The sequence below is a fragment of the Lactuca sativa genome, chromosome 1 (genome assembly GCF_002870075.4).
Source record: "Lactuca sativa cultivar Salinas chromosome 1, Lsat_Salinas_v11, whole genome shotgun sequence".
In the NCBI taxonomy this organism is placed as follows: domain Eukaryota; kingdom Viridiplantae; phylum Streptophyta; class Magnoliopsida; order Asterales; family Asteraceae; genus Lactuca; species Lactuca sativa.
The window spans coordinates 232,398,907-232,417,211 of record NC_056623.2 but is presented as its reverse complement, the minus strand read 5'-3'; the positions used below and the strand labels follow the sequence as shown (position 1 = coordinate 232,417,211).

At 30.0% G+C, this 18,305-nt stretch overlaps 1 protein-coding gene across 2 annotated transcripts; it reads left to right on the top strand.

The window, feature by feature from the left end:
• The first annotated feature begins 353 nt into the window (after window positions 1-353).
• Window positions 354-5,026, top strand: LOC111905528 (probable hexosyltransferase MUCI70). 2 transcript variants are annotated; one of them, XR_006184403.2, is made up of 10 exons: window positions 354-924; window positions 1,341-1,589; window positions 1,690-1,900; window positions 2,691-2,800; window positions 2,898-3,097; window positions 3,185-3,288; window positions 3,388-3,575; window positions 3,646-3,845; window positions 3,937-4,239; window positions 4,678-5,026. XR_006184403.2 is itself a non-coding variant. In XM_042895884.2 (9 exons), the coding sequence occupies exons 1-9, from the start codon at window positions 792-794 to the stop codon at window positions 4,135-4,137; spliced, it is 1,596 nt and encodes a 531-aa protein (XP_042751818.1). In that variant the 5' UTR covers window positions 354-791; the 3' UTR covers window positions 4,138-4,365. The 2 variants fall into 2 exon arrangements, 1 of the variants encoding a protein (XP_042751818.1); XM_042895884.2 differs by lacking the exon at window positions 4,678-5,026 and having other exon boundaries at window positions 3,937-4,365.
• Window positions 5,027-18,305: the final 13,279 nt, after the last annotated feature.

The window sequence follows — 18,305 nt, the reverse complement described above, 5'->3', positions numbered from 1 at the left end:
ATATTAATTTTAAATAATCAATACAAATAATGCCAAAAAACTTGACTCTTATTAATAATATAAATTTGTTTTTAAACTTTTTACCCGTGGTTTCCACGGTGGTAACCTAGTAGTTAACTATTTATAATCAATCTTTCCGAAAAAAATACAATTTCAGATAATAAATATATTTAAAAAATTAATAAGGGTGTTTATATTGTAAGATAGGATCTGTTTTTAACCTACCCATAAAATTGATTACATTTGCTGCCAATTTAACGTGGTCAACTGGTCATACCAAGGATTTTGGGGTATTTTTATATTTTCTCTTAAAATTTAAGTGGATAATTTAGAATATTTGTAACTATTACCTACTCATAAGTCACAACTCACAAGGGGTTAACATTGAAGTTGAGAATGCTCTGATAAATCCCACAGAATCCCCAATTCAGATTTCCACGATCCAAACAGTTTTTGACAAGATTTGAAATAGTCAAATACGCAAGAATCTCTAGATCTGCTGCAGAAGAAGATGGTTTGGGGCTGCTAATCAGGTTTCGGATTTTTTAGAACAGGGAAAACTGGGACTAATCGTCTACTTGGTTTACTCAATAATTTCTCTACACTTTTAATCAACTAGAAGAACTAGGACAATGAGATGAGAGGGAATTTCAAATCTTGAAGGAAACATGATAACGAGTAATGGGTCATTGGATCTCTAAGACGATCAAGTAATGTGTCATTACAATCTCCATTAACAACAGAATTTGATCAATCAACGCCACCGGTTACTTACAGGAAGACCTCAAATTATGTTTATCGGTAAAGAGAAGGATGAGATGTTCATGTGGATCTTCAAATTCGCAGCTCGAAAGAAGCTTGGAATGCTGCTCCTGTGTTTTGTTTCAATAGCAGTCGTGTTGTGGATACTTTATGTCGGCAAGGGTTTGTTCTTCGTTTCTCTAAAATCAATCAATTATGGCTCTTACACACTAGCCTTTCGAGTGTTAAACCAGTTGAATTTCTGTTGAAATTATTCTATTCCTTTTGAAATAGTATCGACTTAGATCTATAAACAAAGGTATTAAACAACGAAATCTATTTCCGAATTCTGGATTTGGAAAGTGTTAGGTTTTAGGAACTTAAATTTATCCTCTTCAAAACTATGCCAAAACTCGCTTATTAAATGTGAATATGTAATTAGACAATATCAATCCACTTGGCTTCATAAGCAAAGCACTATTGTTATCATGATCATCGAATTCAACCATTAAATGCTGCTATACTTTTGAATTAGTTTTTATAGTATAAACAACTTGTGCCCTAAAATGAATATTCTTCATTCTTTTGGTTGTTTTCAGGTGAGGTTACACAAGAATTTGGCTCTGTGAGGAGCTTAGGGTTCATAAACATTTCAACTGTAGGATTTTCTGGACATTCTTCACCTAATGATGAAATAAAGATTACCATTTATAATGATAAAAAAATTACAAGTCAATCTCCTCCACCTCCTATTTATAATACCGGATATACCCTTCTTCCTGGGAACCCTTGTGAGACCTTTACATTGCCTCCACCACCAGCTGATAAAAAAAGAATTGGGCCACGTCGTAAGTTCATAAATTTCTTTTTTTTTTCCTTTATAATTTTAAATCCCTTAAAATATTCATCCACTTTTTCTTTCTGTTTTGACACTTTTCTATGTTTCAGCATGTCCTGTGTGTTATCTTCCTGTGGAAGAAGCAATTAAATTGATGCCAAAAGCGCCTTCATTTTCTCCTATTCTCCAAAATCTGACTTACATTCATGAAGAGAATTCAACTAAAAGTGAGTTTGGAGGCTCGGTTTTTGGTGGGTATCCTTCTTTAAAGCAGAGGCTTGAATCTTATGATGTTAAAGAGTCGATGAAGATTCATTGTGGGTAAGTTATCTCTGGAATCCATGATCATTTAACAAATGGAAGGAATGGAATCTGACAAAGGAATTGGAATATGAAGGAATTATAATCTTCCATGTGTTTGGTTGACATGAAATGAAATGAAATTCAATTGTAAAAACCAAATATTCTTTACAATCTTATTTATTTTTAAGGGTTAATCTCATAAAAGACCTTATATTTTGTGTTCTTTTTCTTGATTAAACCTCAACTTTATTTTTCGCGTGTATTTTTTCGTTTTTTCCGAAAAAACCATAAAATTTGTCTTTCTTTTTTTTTTTTTGAAAAAAACCCTCAACTTTCGAAATGCTTCCAAATAAACCCTCAACTTTTTTAGTTTTTCTCGAAAAACCCCTCACATTTTACAATTTTTTTAATGACTAAAAGGGCCAGATCGGAAAAAGTGAAAAAATACAAGGTCTTTTTCAGGAAAAAAAAATAAAGTTGAGGTTTAATCCGGAAAAAGCACAAAATACAAGGTCTTTTAAGTCTTATGAGATTAACCCTTTTATTTATATTTAAATATTTATTGTTTATAATAGATATATACAACTGACATTTTCATGTATTTTGGTTCTTTAATAGAAAAGAAAGAGTGGAATTGTATTCCTTCCACATTCCCATAGGAATAAGAAAATCCATAAACAATGGAATTATATTCCTTCCACTTCCATTCGTTTGTCAACCAAACCTTCCATGGAATGGAATCTTGAATTCCAATTCCATCAAATTCCTCAACCCAATGATTCTGTCACTGATTCTCTTGTGATTAAAGATTTGTCAGAGGAGATAAACCAGGACACAATACAGGATTTGACATCAATGATTCAGATCTTTTTGAGATGAATCAATGTCAAGGAGTTCTTGTTGCATCTGCAATATTTGGTATCTTTATCTATAAATCTTCTTTACATATTTTCCCGAAAAGACGAGAATGCCCTTCTCGTCCTCATCATACTCATGGATGATTTAATCTTGGCAGGAGCATATGATTTGATTCAACAACCAAAGAACATCAGTGAAGCTTCAAAGAAAAACGTTTGCTTTTTCATGTTTATCGATGAACAAACACAAAAATTTCTTAAAAATTCAAGTGATTTAAATGATAACAAGAAAATAGGGTTATGGAAAATCATTGTTGTCCATAATCTACCATACACAGACCCCAGACGTAATGGAAAGGTAATAATAATTAAAAAAAAAAAAACATTTTCTATTTTGTGGGTCCCATCTATGATGTATGTATGATGTATGATGTATGAATGGCAGATACCAAAGCTTCTACTACATAGGCTTTTCCCAAATGTTAGGTATTCTTTATGGGTGGATGCAAAACTTGAGCTTGTTGTGGATCCTTATCAAATTCTTGAAAGGTTTTTTTTTTTTTTTTTTTTTTTTTTCATAATATCATAATAGAAATCATTTTTATATGACAAATAACTTTTATTATTATTTTATTTCATAAAATTCAGGTTTTTGTGGAGGAAAAATACGAGTTTTGCAATATCTAGGCATTATAAACGGTTTGATGTGTTTGTAGAAGCTGAAGCTAATAAAGCAGCTGCAAAATATGACAACGCCTCCATTGACTTTCAAGTTGACTTTTATAAAACTGAGGGTTTGACCCCATATTCTGAGTCAAAGCTTCCGATTACAAGTGGTAAATTTTTTTTTTCCAATTCGCATTATTAAAAAAATGACCTAATAATAAAAAAATAAAAAATTTTCAGATGTTCCTGAAGGATGTGTGGTAATACGAGAACATATTCCAATTTCAAATCTTTTCACATGTTTATGGTTTAATGAAGTTGATCGATTCACTTCAAGAGATCAAATTAGTTTTTCCACTGTAAGAGATAAAATCATGTTCAACACAAATTGGACTCTTTATATGTTCTTGGATTGTGAAAGGCGAAACTTTGTTGTTCAGGTAATAAATTTTTATTTTTTTATTTCAAAAAAAAAAAAAGAAAAAGAAAATCATAGAATCGTATTTTAATCTTTCGTTTATATATGTGAAGGGATACCACCGAGACATTTTGGAACATTGGGCACCACCACCCCATCCAACTTTTCAACTTGACGTTTCTAGTCCCTCACCTTCTCCCATCCCCTTTGATGAAACACCCAAACAAATTGTTACTAGACGCCGTAGGGATAGAAAATCAAGTCGCATCAACCGTAAAATTCATGTAAAAAGTCAAACTCAAAGTCAAAGCTAAATTCTTATAGAGAAAAAAGGCAAATTTTTTTGTTTGTTACCCGAATACAAATTATTGTAGGGCCCGCGAAAATCCGTGGAAGAGGAATGTTGTTCAAAAAAGGTACATATACTGATATACATATTGTATAAGGGAAAAAAATCTAGAAAAACGTTTGTATTTTCACTATTTTGTAGGTTTAGTTATTTAACTATTTTCTGTAGTGATTAAACTATTGTGATTTTTTTATTTTTTTATGGTCGCTCGAGGTAAATTACAAAAAAAAAAAAAAAAAAAAAAAGTCATAGTTCACGATTTTGTTGATTTAGCCACTTTTTATTGGTTTAGCTATTGAGTTATTGTTATAATTTCAAAATTTGGACTAAACTTGCAATTTGTGTAAAGCATAGGGACCAAATTTGTAAATGGGAAAATTGGTTTGTTTAAACGGTCAAAAAAAGATATAATGGTTTCTTTAATCACCATATAATTATATAACTATATATATGCTTCTAAACAGTTGAACTACTTTATTTCTTACTTATATCATGATGTCAACAGAGAAAGAAGGTGATCACGCTTGAGCATGCAAGGGTGTGCTTGTTTGAGTTGTAAGTTGTGTAATGGTCATGGGGCTAAGGGGCTTGAGCTAAATGCTTTATGGATGTGTGGACCCCATACGTGCTAAAATGCCAATATGGACTTTTTGGGAGATGGTGTTACATAAAGTGTGATGCATAGTTAAAAGATAGTGTTAAGAAATTTTGTTACAAAAAGGTTAATGTTAGGATGAAACTTTAGATTTAATGATGTTTAGAAATCATATACGTAAGCTGCCATGAGTAGTCAGCTTCTTTTTTCCTTATGAATGTCTAGTCTTGTTTAATAAAAATCTTTGAATGTGTAATGATGTCAAAGTGTTGTATAAATAAATAATGTTTTTTGGACTAAATTAACATATAGTAGAACTTTTATAATTTAATACATGATAAATTAATAATCTCAGATAAAATTAATAATCTGTCTGGTCCCAACTTGGGACCAGTATAAAATTCGACCTCAATCGATAAAATAATAAAATAATAAAATAATAATTTTTTAAATTCTCAATGTAAATATATTGGTCCTAGCGAAACTATAGATTAATAATTACTAAAATATTTCAAAATTCTAGAATTGTCTGGTGAAAAATGAATCTATACATTCAAATCTATATTGAGTTTATCTTTAAATCTCTCGATTACACTTAAGAGTTAAGATATTGTATTCTCGTATTGTAATAAAAAGTTGTGAAGAGTTGTTGCCACTTGCAATGCTTCTTTGCGAACGACTGGTTCCAAAGGTACTGAATCATCATCTACCGAATTTTGAACTGTATCCACGATAATTTCTTCAATGCTTTGAACCTCGTAACATTCATTATTTTCACCTGATAATCCAACAACTCATTCACATGCGTTAATGTGTGAATATACATGAGAATTTTGAAGGTCATTGTTTCTATTTTATTCAAATAGGTAAAATAAACGGACATGAAAATTTTGAAGGTCGATGCATTAATTTGAGAGTTACTCACGAATATAAGCCAACTTTTTAAATTAATAATTTATTAATTTATTGATAAAATAATATCTTGCTAAATTAATAAAATATCTCAGTCCCAACATTATTAATTTATGGAGGCTTTATTGTAACAGATAATACGAATCATCATAAAATTTTATGACATTTCCTGCCTAGTTTTACAAGATTCACTAGTCGATGATTGGTAGACGTTTTGGCTGATTTTCGAATCAGTCTACTAGTCAAGTGTATCCAACTCACTAGCAATGACTAAATTACATGGTGCTCATAAAAAAGAAAAGAAAAAAGCACATGGAAATCCAAAGAAAAGCGAAAAAAATGTATGTGCATGTAGCTAGGTAGCTTTTTGATGGTAAATCACAGAAGAAGGAAACAAGAATCTAAAATTTAGTTTCTACGTAAAACTCATGTAAGTGACAAAGAAGGAAAAAAACCTTTCAACATGAAATAGAAAATTGAGTGTGCATAAAACTTGTCTAAATCACGAAAAATCACATATATCACCAATACAACTGTTGTTCATTATTTTGATACAACTGAATAGTCGAATTAAACATTTTAGATTGAATTATTTATTTATTTTTAATATATATCTATAATTTTTTCAACAACATTAAAAAAAAATCACCTACTAAAAAACCTTAATATGCATTTTCTTTCGAAAATTTTGTCTATAAAATATTAAACTATAATATATTTTTAGTAGTTTGTAAAATTTTAAACGATGCATTGTAAAATGAAAAAACTACCCAAATAAATAACATATGAAAGAAAAAGAAAAACAGAAAAAAAAAACTATAAAATAAAAACCATAGCAATCTAGTAACTTACAATGTCACATTTAATCTTCAGTTGACATGAAAACCAAAAGATAAGAAGCATAGAGGAGTTAAATCTTCATTTAATCTAGTGTTGTCCTTGGGTGTGCATTTTGTTATGGATATGGTCGTTGCTCCATATAAAATGACTTAAAAGTATTTGGGCTACACTTGCAATTTTGAATAAAGCAAAGGGCCAAATCTACAATGAAATACAAACAAAAGAATGACATTGGGTAAATTCAAAATTTGAACTAAACTTGCAATTTTGTGTAAAGCATAGGGACCAAATCTGTAAATGGGAAAAGTGGTTTGTTTAAACGGTCAAAAATATATATAATGGTTTAATCACCATATACAATTGTTATGTTGCTAAGTCGACACGATTAAAGCACATTTGTGTTTTGTATAATTTTCATTTTGTTCTCTTTTTTTTTTTATATTTATTTATACACGTTATTTTTGTTGTATATATGCTTCTAAACAATTGAACTACTGTATTTCTTACTTATATCATAATGTCTACAGAGAAAGAAGGTGATCACCACGCTTGAACATGAGACCTACTTACATATCAAGTAAAAAAAAGAAACACCCATTTATATCTATTTGCCCATATTCAGTGAGATATTGAGTCCATTAAGTAAAAAAAGAAGCATTTATGGATGTGTGGGCCCCACATGCTAAAATGGCACTATGGAATTTTTGGGAGTTGGTGTTAGTCATAAAGTGCGATGCAAAGTTCAAAGTTAGTGTTAAGAAATTTTGGTACAAAAAGGTTAATGTTAGGATCAAACTTTAGATTTGATGATGTTTAGAATTCATATACTTAAGCTCAGCTTTGGTCGATTAAGTTTGCGTTAAGGACTTGGGGTCTTTTTTTCCATTATGAAGTCTTGTATGGATAAAATGGTGGAATGTGAATGTGTAATGATGTCAAAGTGTTGTATACTTAAATAATGTTATTTTTTTTGACTAAATGAACTGATTGATGGTTAAAATTATAAAATAACCACATTAGAGGATTAAAAAATAAAATAAAAGAATAATATGATATTAAGTTGAAGCGAAAGAATTAAATTCAATTATGCACTATATTTGATTTGCAATTTCGTTACCCACGTTAAATCTTCCTATCTAATTAACAAAACCACTATTCCACGGGTCCCTTCAAAACCATCAAATTTTGCCAAAGTTAAATACCAATTTTGCCTCTCTTTTGTTTCACCTTATATTCAATAATCAAGCCATCTTTTGTTTCACCTTCTATTCAGTAAATCAATTCATTATAATCAAAGAATACAATTGTACATGTTTAAGTTACATACCCGATTAATAGCAGTTTATTATGGTATCCAATTTCTTATATATGGTATGATATCAATTGGAATTAATTTGATTTTATTACTCATTTAAATCATATTTTGTTCTATATAAACTTCATACATATTGAATAATCGTTCATTTACGAAATATGATCATCCACAGGAAAGAAGACCAACAACTTGTACGCCTGTAGATACTCCGACTTTGGCATAATCTGTTTGGTACACTCATCATTCTTGAATGTTGTTTTTAATACTGGCTTAGTATAAATATTGGTAATGCACTATAATTGTTGTATGTAACAGAGGCCAACTTGAACTTTATATCGGGATGCATCAAGTAGTTCGATTTATTAACAAAAGCCTCAGTACAAAACATCTACTAGACAAGCTTTATACATGTCTTTGCTGATAAACGTATTAGATATAGTGTTCTTTGCTTGCAGGGTGGATTAATCTTTGTTTAGAACATGTTTTAGTTTTTATTAGCATATTTGTATGAGTATAAATATAGTTGAAATGTTTGTCTGTATGTGTAGTCGTATTTGTATTGACCTTTCAATACTTCCCCCTATTAGAAAATGTCAGTTCAACATACAAATGATGGTTGAATAACTGATTCTATTTCACAAATATATAAATGACTATTGTCATGAATTGAGTTTTTGATCAAAGTGAAGGCCATTCATGATTGGATGAAGGCTACGAATACTTGGTATGGATTAGGTTTCTTTAATTTTGGCTGTATTTTGTTTATGATTTTTCTTATTTTATTTGGTTAGCTTTGGTTTGATGTCTATGTTTCTAATTTTTTGCTTCCATTTTTTTTGGTTAGCTTCGGTTTGATGTCTAAAACGATTTTACAACCTTAAATAGGAAAAGACTTCCCAAAAATTCCCAAAATGCCCTTACTACTAAAATTGGCCCAGAATCTGAATTAAGCTATCAGATTATACCTCCGTCAAAATTCTGCCTGCATATATATAATAGATTTATCGTTTATATGGATCCTTATCAGGAAATCAATAGGTATTGCGAATGGAGGAATAGGTGATAATTACAAACATGGGTTTTGATATCCCAAATTCCACACTCTCATATAAGACATCACTTCTCCCTAACTTGGCCTCTATTTTCAGATTTCTTCTCCTCTATCCACCTGGAAAAAACTATGGAAGGTTTGAAGAATTTTATTCTAAGTTACCTGTTGATTGGCATCTCTATAGTTCCTCCTTTCTGGGTAGGGCTCACTAAGTGATTATATGGTTGCCATCCTCTTGTAAATATACAGATTTTGATCTAAGTTTGATCATTTTTTTGATTTGGGATTTTAGGTTTGTAGAGACATGGTCAAATAAAGCTCTTATATTTTCTCTTGGATTATCTAACTTGTGAAGTTTTGCAGGATAAATCAGAGGTGTAACATCCGATATTGAATTTGATTTTTGTTGGAACACGTGTGGTCTACTGATGCTTCTTTTACATCGTTACAGGTTATTGATCATGGAAGCAAAAATAAAATCTTGCTAACCATGAATTTAATTTAGATCAAAAGTTCATCTCTAATTATTTGAATATGGGTATTGTCTTTTTTAATTGCAAATGCTATCCGGTAATAGACTAACATATACAACTTTTTCTGGAGCCAATAGTGCACATATGTCATTAGCATTAAACACATAGGTCCAAGTTCTTTAAATTCTATAAACCCATTCCATATGTCACTTTTCCATAATTTGTGTTGTCTATTGAGGCAACTGCATATAGTATTTTCCTTTATTTGAATTATGTTGTGTTAAATTGATGGGTCTTAAGAAGGATTGTTTTTGGATATTTCTTCTGTAGAGTGTATCATTTTAATTGGTTTGATTCTTTTCCATTAAAAAGTTTTACTTTTTATGGTTTGTTTTTTTGTTTTCTCTTAGAAACCTATATTTTCTTTCATAATTCCACATCGGAGATTATTGTTGTAAATATTGGTAATTCGTAAGGGTTTGAAAATTGTAGTTCGTGTTACTTATTTTTAAAGATTGGAATTCTTTTTGGTGGCACAAAAATGATGGTATATTTCTAAAGTGGATTAGAGTTTGATTTAATCATAAATTTCTTACATGTATGGGGAAGAGTAGGTTATTATTTTACCGAAAGAAATTACTACTTGTTGTTGGTGATTTGTTGTCATCAATATTATTTAAGTGTAATGGGATTACTTTGTTGACCAAATGTGATCTTGATAAATATTAAACAAGTAAGAAAGGTGTGGAGTACACACTTGTTTAAGTTTGATCAAGTTTTCAAAGTACACTGTCATTTAGGGGCGAAACCCCTAAACGAACGGGGGTCCGGGGGCAACACCCCTGGGAGCGGGGTCCAAGGGGCGGTAGCCCCTGGCGGGGTCCAAGGGGCAGAGAATTGACCATTGTTTGACCCTTATCCAAACTTCCGTTTTATGTCAGTTTTTACAGTTTATGACAGTTTGAAACTGTCATATGACAGTTTTTCAGACAAAGATCATAAATTCGGTTTTGGTCTCATTTTCTGGTACAAACGAAATAATCATCAAAGCATTCCAAATTCTTGTCTCTCTGAGTCTTATCCGATTAAAGAATATTGGGAGTACCACCCAAATGCTTTAATCTGAAAGTGTTTTACACAATTTTCAGAATTCCAAGTCTTACTATACCCCAAATCTAACACTTGTTGGGAAGATGCGATTTATAGTTAGATGGCATAAAGCTTCATGGAAGTCAATGGGTCATTTTTTGCACTTCACCTTCTTTGTTCATGTACACATAATTTCTTGTATAGCTTACAGTGTTACAACCATATTAGTAAGTAGGCTATTAAAGCAAATCAATGGTACAATAGCATTTTGTTTCGTTAGAATTACTATTAATATTATGTGATCAAAATTAGATGAAAGTTTTCGTAGTTATTAGGCTAGCAATAGAAAAGTCTAAATCAAATTTATATCTTATTAGTTTAATAAAATTTTATAAATATATGATGTTTCATAACTATTTTTAATTATCAATATTATTTTTTATTACCCGTGGTTCCCACGGGTTGTAACCTAGTGTTATATTAAAATAAGTTGAAGCGATAGATAATTTGTCTTAAATGTTATATGAAATTATGTCCAGCAAAACATGCAATTACTTGATCAGATCCATATATAGAAAATTACATAAAAACAGAGACATACCACATCCATGTTTGTATGCTTGTAATAAGAAAACGAAGACGTAAACAATTAATATATTTATAGATGATTGTTTGTTAAGTAGAACATTGTAACAAAATGGAACGATAGTTGACCTTTGTGAACAAGCCTTTTTTAGAACATAATACCATAATTGTAAAGATTTTAAAACATTTCTTGCCTAGTTTTACAAGATTCACTAGTTTATGAATGGGTAGACCTTTTGGGTAATTTTCTAGGAAAATCTTTAGAAAAGTCTCAATATTTACGGAAAAGTTACATTTTAGTTTTAAGATTTTTTTTAAACGAAAAAGTCTTGAAAACCGGCAAAAATTTACAGTTTGATCCTTTTTGACCGGTTGAAACCGGTATCAAATTAATTTGGGACTATTTCGTAAATTAAATCAAAATATTGGACTTTTCTATAAACAAAAAATATTAAGACTTTTCTGTAAACAAAAATATTATGACTTTTCTACAAACAAAACTCTTATTATTATTATTATTATTATTATTATTATTATTATTATTATTATTATTAAAAATATAAATAAGAATACTATTTTTTGAACTTGTAATTATTAATATTGTTACTAATACATATAAATGCATTTAAATGAAAAAAATAATATTAATAACATTGTTTCAGGGTGGATGTGAAGGAGATGATGGTGTTTTTAGTATTAAAATCATGAATGTCTTGATCATTACCTGCAGATTTAGTAATGTTGAAAATGCATATATGAAGTTGTTAATTATAAAGAATAAATGAATGGATAATTATAAAGCATGGCAATAGTGTGATGCAATTAAATGGATTTCTTGAGCTATGATTCTTATGGAAAAGAGTGATGATATGTTGGAACTATGGAGGTCTCATTACCTTGACCATTTTACCTCTTGGTTTTTTTTGGTGTGGTTTTAGTCTTTATTGTGATTTTTCATGGTTCTGTTCGGGCTCCTAGTTGTTGTTTCTTTTCATGAATATTGAAGGAGTTATCTATGTTTCTTAACCATTTTACCCCTTCATCATCTTTCTGATGCAGTGTTGTTTTGGTGCATTATGCTTGACGATGTAGTTTGATGGTTTAGTCTGGAAGTTCACTGTCTAAGTTGGGTTGCTCCTTAATTATTTGATGCTAGTTTCGTTTTGTAAGGATTTTTGGTGTTGTTTTAACCTTTTTGTATGTGTTACTTCATGTGTTAGTACATTTTGCTTGCCTTCTTTTATCTGTGATTAAGGGTGAAAGGAACTGCTATAATAAAGACTAGAGAGAGAGAGAGAATGAGGGTTTGAGAAAAATGATTAAGGATTGAATAAAGAACAAGTAGAGTAACAGAGAGAAAACTGCCGTCTGTATCACATATTTCAGAAAGAAAAAATTAGAGCAAGAAAGTAATTTAATTAAATTAGAAAAAGAAAATAGAGTTTTAGGAGGGTTACCACTCCATGCCAATGCTAAGATTAGGTGTTAAATGGTCAAAAATGAGGCGACTTTCCAAAATCTGACGTGACAAGATGTTAGGAATATTACCACTCCCTTTAGCCTAATGTTCATTCCTCTCTACCCTTCCTCATATGCCATTGTTTATGGATTTATATTAAGTCCAATGAGTTCTATCCAACAAAGACATGCAATTAGAATTTTAGGGGAAGTAAAGTAAGCTTTTCTAGTATGCAACTAAGTACTACCTGTTGAAATTACTTTCTTACCCCAGAAACATCATTGGAAGCTCCTTTGAGCATTCACTTCCCATCTCTTCTAAATCCATTACTTAAGTGCTTGTGCAACATATTGGTTTGTCATTACAGTAAATAACACAAAAAAAACATTAAATTTACATCAAAATTTTAATTTGATCACTTGACCGGTCAACCGATTACCTGTTGATGTGGCATGATAATGTGTCGCTTTTGATGAAATGACATTCTAACGTGTCAAAATTGATTTTTTTCTCACAAAAACACTATTTTTTTACAGTAAGTTTAATTTTTTCTTTCAATATTAACACTTTATTTTTTTTTTTCCAAATTGAACATCATTTTTTTCAATTTTGTTCGATGTTGATCATTTTCAATTTGAAACCATATAAATATTTTTGTTCAATGGTAACCATTTTCAATTTGAAACCATATAAATATTTTTTTAAATATATTTTAAACCGTATAAATACATTTTTTTCATTTAAAAACCATATTTTTGTATAAATACATTTTTTTTACATTCAAACCATAAAATTAATATATAAATATGTATTAGTTATATAAAAAGACTATTCTATATTAAATATGTAACTTTAAAATCAGTTTGAAGGTGTATAGTCGATCAAGGCCAAAGGTCAGTTTTGCAACTCATAATTTTTACATCTTATTGAAAGTTTATAGTTAGTTTTGTTTTCATGATATAACTAATGTATATTTATGCATAACATTATGCTTTGATTGTAAAAAAACCTTATATTTATATAAAAATGTGGTTTTTAAACGATATATATATATATATATATATATATATATATATATATATATATATATATATATATATATATATATAGGGCTAGGTTATAATGTGGATGGACAATTATTGTGCGGACGTGTGGACAGTCCTATTCTATAAGATTTATTAAGATAATAAGTTGTTTAGTAATACAAATACGTCTAACCTTACAAAAATATCGCAATTTTCATGCATTCTCACTAATTATTATTCATTTTTGGTCTCACATATCGTTTTTCACTCATTTTCATTTTGGCAGAATATGAATCAATAAATATTTTGACAACATTTTGACAGAATAAGAATAATAATAAAAAACCTATAATAACCTTATAGACGATTTAGTTAGTGAGAATGTATGATAATGACAATGGTTATGTAAGATTGAACGTATTCATATTATCAAACAACATAATTTCTGTCATTTTCACAGATTAACAGTATCCATACGTCCGCATAATTGATATCAATCCACATTTGAACCCCTCTCTCTCTCTCTCTATATATATATATATATATATATATATATATATATATATATATATATATATATATATATATATATATATATATATATATATATATATATATATATATATATATATATATATTGGGAAAACACAACTTTATAAATTTGAGAAGGTGAACTTGAAATTATAAAAAGCTTAAAGTCCAAGGACTAAAAGTGGCATTTTAAAAATAGAAGGCTAAAAACTTAAACTTTAAAAAAGCTAAAGGGTTTGAAGTGACGGTGGAAACACTCCACCGATACTTCAAATTAGGATGTTGCATAATTTGTCATTTTATATTTTCACTAAACACCCTTCCAGAACCCTTTTTCGACATTCACATTTCACCATTGCATAGATGTCTTCTTTTTACTCTGGATGCATCTGAAAAAAAAAAAAGTTAACATTTCTCCTATTATTTCCAACATAAATTTGAAACAATCAGCTGTTACTTTTAACCATACGAACCAAATTCTGTCCATCAAATTCTGTTGCTTCGACAGAAATACCACCAATTAATTCACCCCCACATCTTCCAAAGTAATAATCGTAAAAGTATCTTTTGAGCCTGTCAAAAAGAAAATCACACAAACATATGCTTACAAATATAAAATATACTGAATCGCATCGAAATCTCGTCTTTAGCAATAAAACCAAGTATTATGCATAAATCATCAAGTATAAAACCAAAAGACTCACATCTTGTATAAAATTCGTTTTACAGGGTCAGGGTAGATCATGCCTGTAAAGTAAAAATACCAAGATCAATTCATAAATCATTAGTAGCATGATAATATGCAACGTGCACCAAATATGCTCAAGATGAAAAAATTTAAATATAAATGAAACTCTAATTGGCACCCACAATGTAGTTAATAGTACCATTAAGTCACTTAGGCCCCATTTGCCATGCAATACAAGATGAAAAAAAAAATAGTATAAATGAAACTCTAATTTATACAAACCTTTATCTAGAAATGTTCTTACACCTGAATGCATATCACCAACTTGTCGAAGGGGTAAATGCAGTCTGTGAATAATTAAAATCAATATCATCTCATTGTCAGTTATGACTACAACAAGAATCGCTAAATCCATCAATTTTTTACAGCAATTTTATCCTCAAATATGCATAACAAATCACCTTTGAAAGCTGGTATATGATTGATCAACAGCCAAGGGTTGCTGATTTGGTGTTGTAATAGTTAAGGCTTTACCCTGACAATTATGTAAGATCACATAAGAAATATGAGATTTTAGAAACGCAAATCAAAGCTTTAGAAAAAAAACTAGTTTTTCTAAGAGTTCACCGCAGAAGTGTGTTCTTTCAGTTCTTTCAGCGTTGTATGCCAGAAAAAGGTCCAATAATCCGCATTATTGGTTCTATTATTCGAGTACACCTCCCAACATCTCAACACTGTTCCATTAAGTGCTACCAAAATTAAAAGGAATCATAAAATCATATAACTCTGAGAAAAAATAAGTAAATTACATGAATGGTCTCTATGGTTGGGGTAATTTGCACGTTTGGTCCCTAATTTAATTTTTTTAATTCGGAAGGTCTCTACTGTTTGTTTTTATTATACGTTTGGTTCCTACTGTTTGTTTTTGTTACACACTTGATCTCTGTCTTATCTAAAAAGATTGTTATTTAAATAGGGAAAAATGATGGGGTATGTAAGGTAATATGAGGGGGTGGGGTGGGGTTGGGGGTATGTTTATTTAAATAAATTAAAAAAATCAAGGGTAAAATAGTCTTTTTAGGTAAGACAGGGACCAAACGCGTTAACAAAAACAAACAGTAGAAACTTTCCGAATTTAAAAAAATAAGTTAGGGGCCAATAGCATAAATTACCTAAACCTAGGGACCATTCATGTAATTTACTAAAAAAAAAATATTATCACCAAAAAAGCGTCTATGCTCTTTCTTGTTTATTTAAGAAGAGAACATAGGTAACATTTCATAGCCCAGGAAACACCAACCCCAAAAAGATTTATGAAGAACACATTAATCAAGATCCCAAATCACTTTATGACGAACAAGAATAAAAATAACGTGAAAGGTGAAGATATATATACGTTGTTCGAGATCAATGTTTGCTAGCTTGGCAAAATTGTGAGTGGCTCTTATGAACCCAAATCTCCTGAAGTAATCAAGAAGGTATCTTGTCAACCTGAAAAAAACAAAATCACAAAATCACATAATAACTAATTACATAATCTATAGACAAACATGCTTACAAAAGTAAAAAATAGGTGACTCACAACAAAATCTCGCTTTTAAAATCATCGTTAATGTCCATTAAAACCCAGAATCTGCAAACAAAAATTAAGTGTAAAGATTGGTTGCCATAATCTGTACTTAATATACCACATATGAGAATTTACAACAAATAAAGCTTATGCAATTTAAAAGTGTACAACATGCAATTTCCAACAACATGGTGTAAGCAGGAAGAATATTTAAAGTTCAATAAATTTAACGCAATAAGTCCCCTTAAAAATTCACATGAAACTTACCTCGACAATGTTGCCCCTAGTGATGCAAATCTGTTGCGTTGTGGAACTCCTACAAGTAACAAACATAAACTTCTAAGGTTAATTTACACTTATAATTTCAGCTTTTATACAACACTACAAATTTTATGATTTATAGAACTGCCAACTTCGTTTAATGATTTATAGAATATTTTTCAATAACTCGCACTTTATGCCAACAACTCGGCATATCATCCAAGTTTAGTTATAAATTCGTGTCCAAATCTTATATTCGTCACATCTAAAAAAGAACATGAATTTGACATAATTCACCAATAATTTAAACAAAATTTCTAAGAGTATAAAAAGGTGTTTAGTTGTAATAGATATTCTGAAATAGTTATTTTATCATTAATTAGCAACATTTCTATGGAACACAATGCCGAATACAGCAATGAGTTTGAGTTCATATTTTTTAAACAAAATCTACAACTAATAAAAAAAGATTGAAACATAGATCGTACCTCCATTGAGAACCTCACAGTGTCTTCTTTTAAATTTTTTCTGTCTTGTGGTAAAATTTGTGGTGTACCCCATAACTTAATATTTTCACCTTCCACTACAAATGAATTCAAATTATTATTTCTCATGAGATTTTTTTTGTATAATATGAACTTTACACCATGGATATTGCCCAGATCCTAGACACATCCATCGATCTATTGTTATTTTAGCAACAATAAACGTGGTGAAATCAAGAAAAACGGGATTTAATTGCTATGTACAAACCCTAGAATTTTACATTTACAAATCCATCAATCAATTCAAATTTTGGGTACGAGAATCAACTAAGCGATCACTAAACGTCTTGAGAAAGCTGAGAATCATTACAATTTTGAAGCTTACGAGGTTTTAGATTAAATCACACAGAAATCTGAAATTTCGTTGTCGGTTTTTACCGATTTGTTGATGTTACTCTGATGCCAATTTCTTTGGAATATATATGCTTTTAGAACGCTTTCTGTTAGTAAATTTGTGGTGAAACTTGGCACAACCTTATTTTATGTACGACCCAGTTTTGTCTCAGATGTTGGAGTCTTACATTAATTAAGTTAAAGAGAAAATAAATATCATTCTCCCTTTTATTCATATACCTTTTATTCCTATGAATGAAGTAAATTACACGATTAGGAACTCTTGGTAATAGTTTTGGGTCTTTAATTTTTTTTTGAAAAATTGATTTATTAGCAGGGGAGGAACACGGATATTGTAAACGGAGAGGCAGAAATCAAAAGTTGAAAAGATACATAAAAATAAATTTATTTTGATTTAAGTTAGAAAATCAAAACATTTGAACAAAAAGGGTAACTAAAATCGTTCTATTAGATTGGTAATTATATGATAACGAAAATTAAGAAATACTTAAAGTAACTAATAGCAACAAACCCAATCTAAATTGGCAAAATATTAAAAATAATTAACATATACCTTTGTAGCCTTTCATTAAAGTATTTCAATAGTTCTCTGCATTTTCAAGAGAAATAATGGTGTAGGTATAGACTTGAAGTTTGTAGTTGGCTATTCAACTTTAAAGCTTCACGTTACACTAGTATTAATTTAGTGATAGAAAGAAAGAACTAAAGAGAAAACGCTTGCATTTAGAAAGAAGGGGAGCATCGAATTCCATTCCGAGAGAGAGAGAGAGAGAGAGAGAGAGAGAGAGAGAGAGAGAGAGAGAGAGAGAGAGAGAGAGAGAGAGAGAGAGAGAGAGAGAG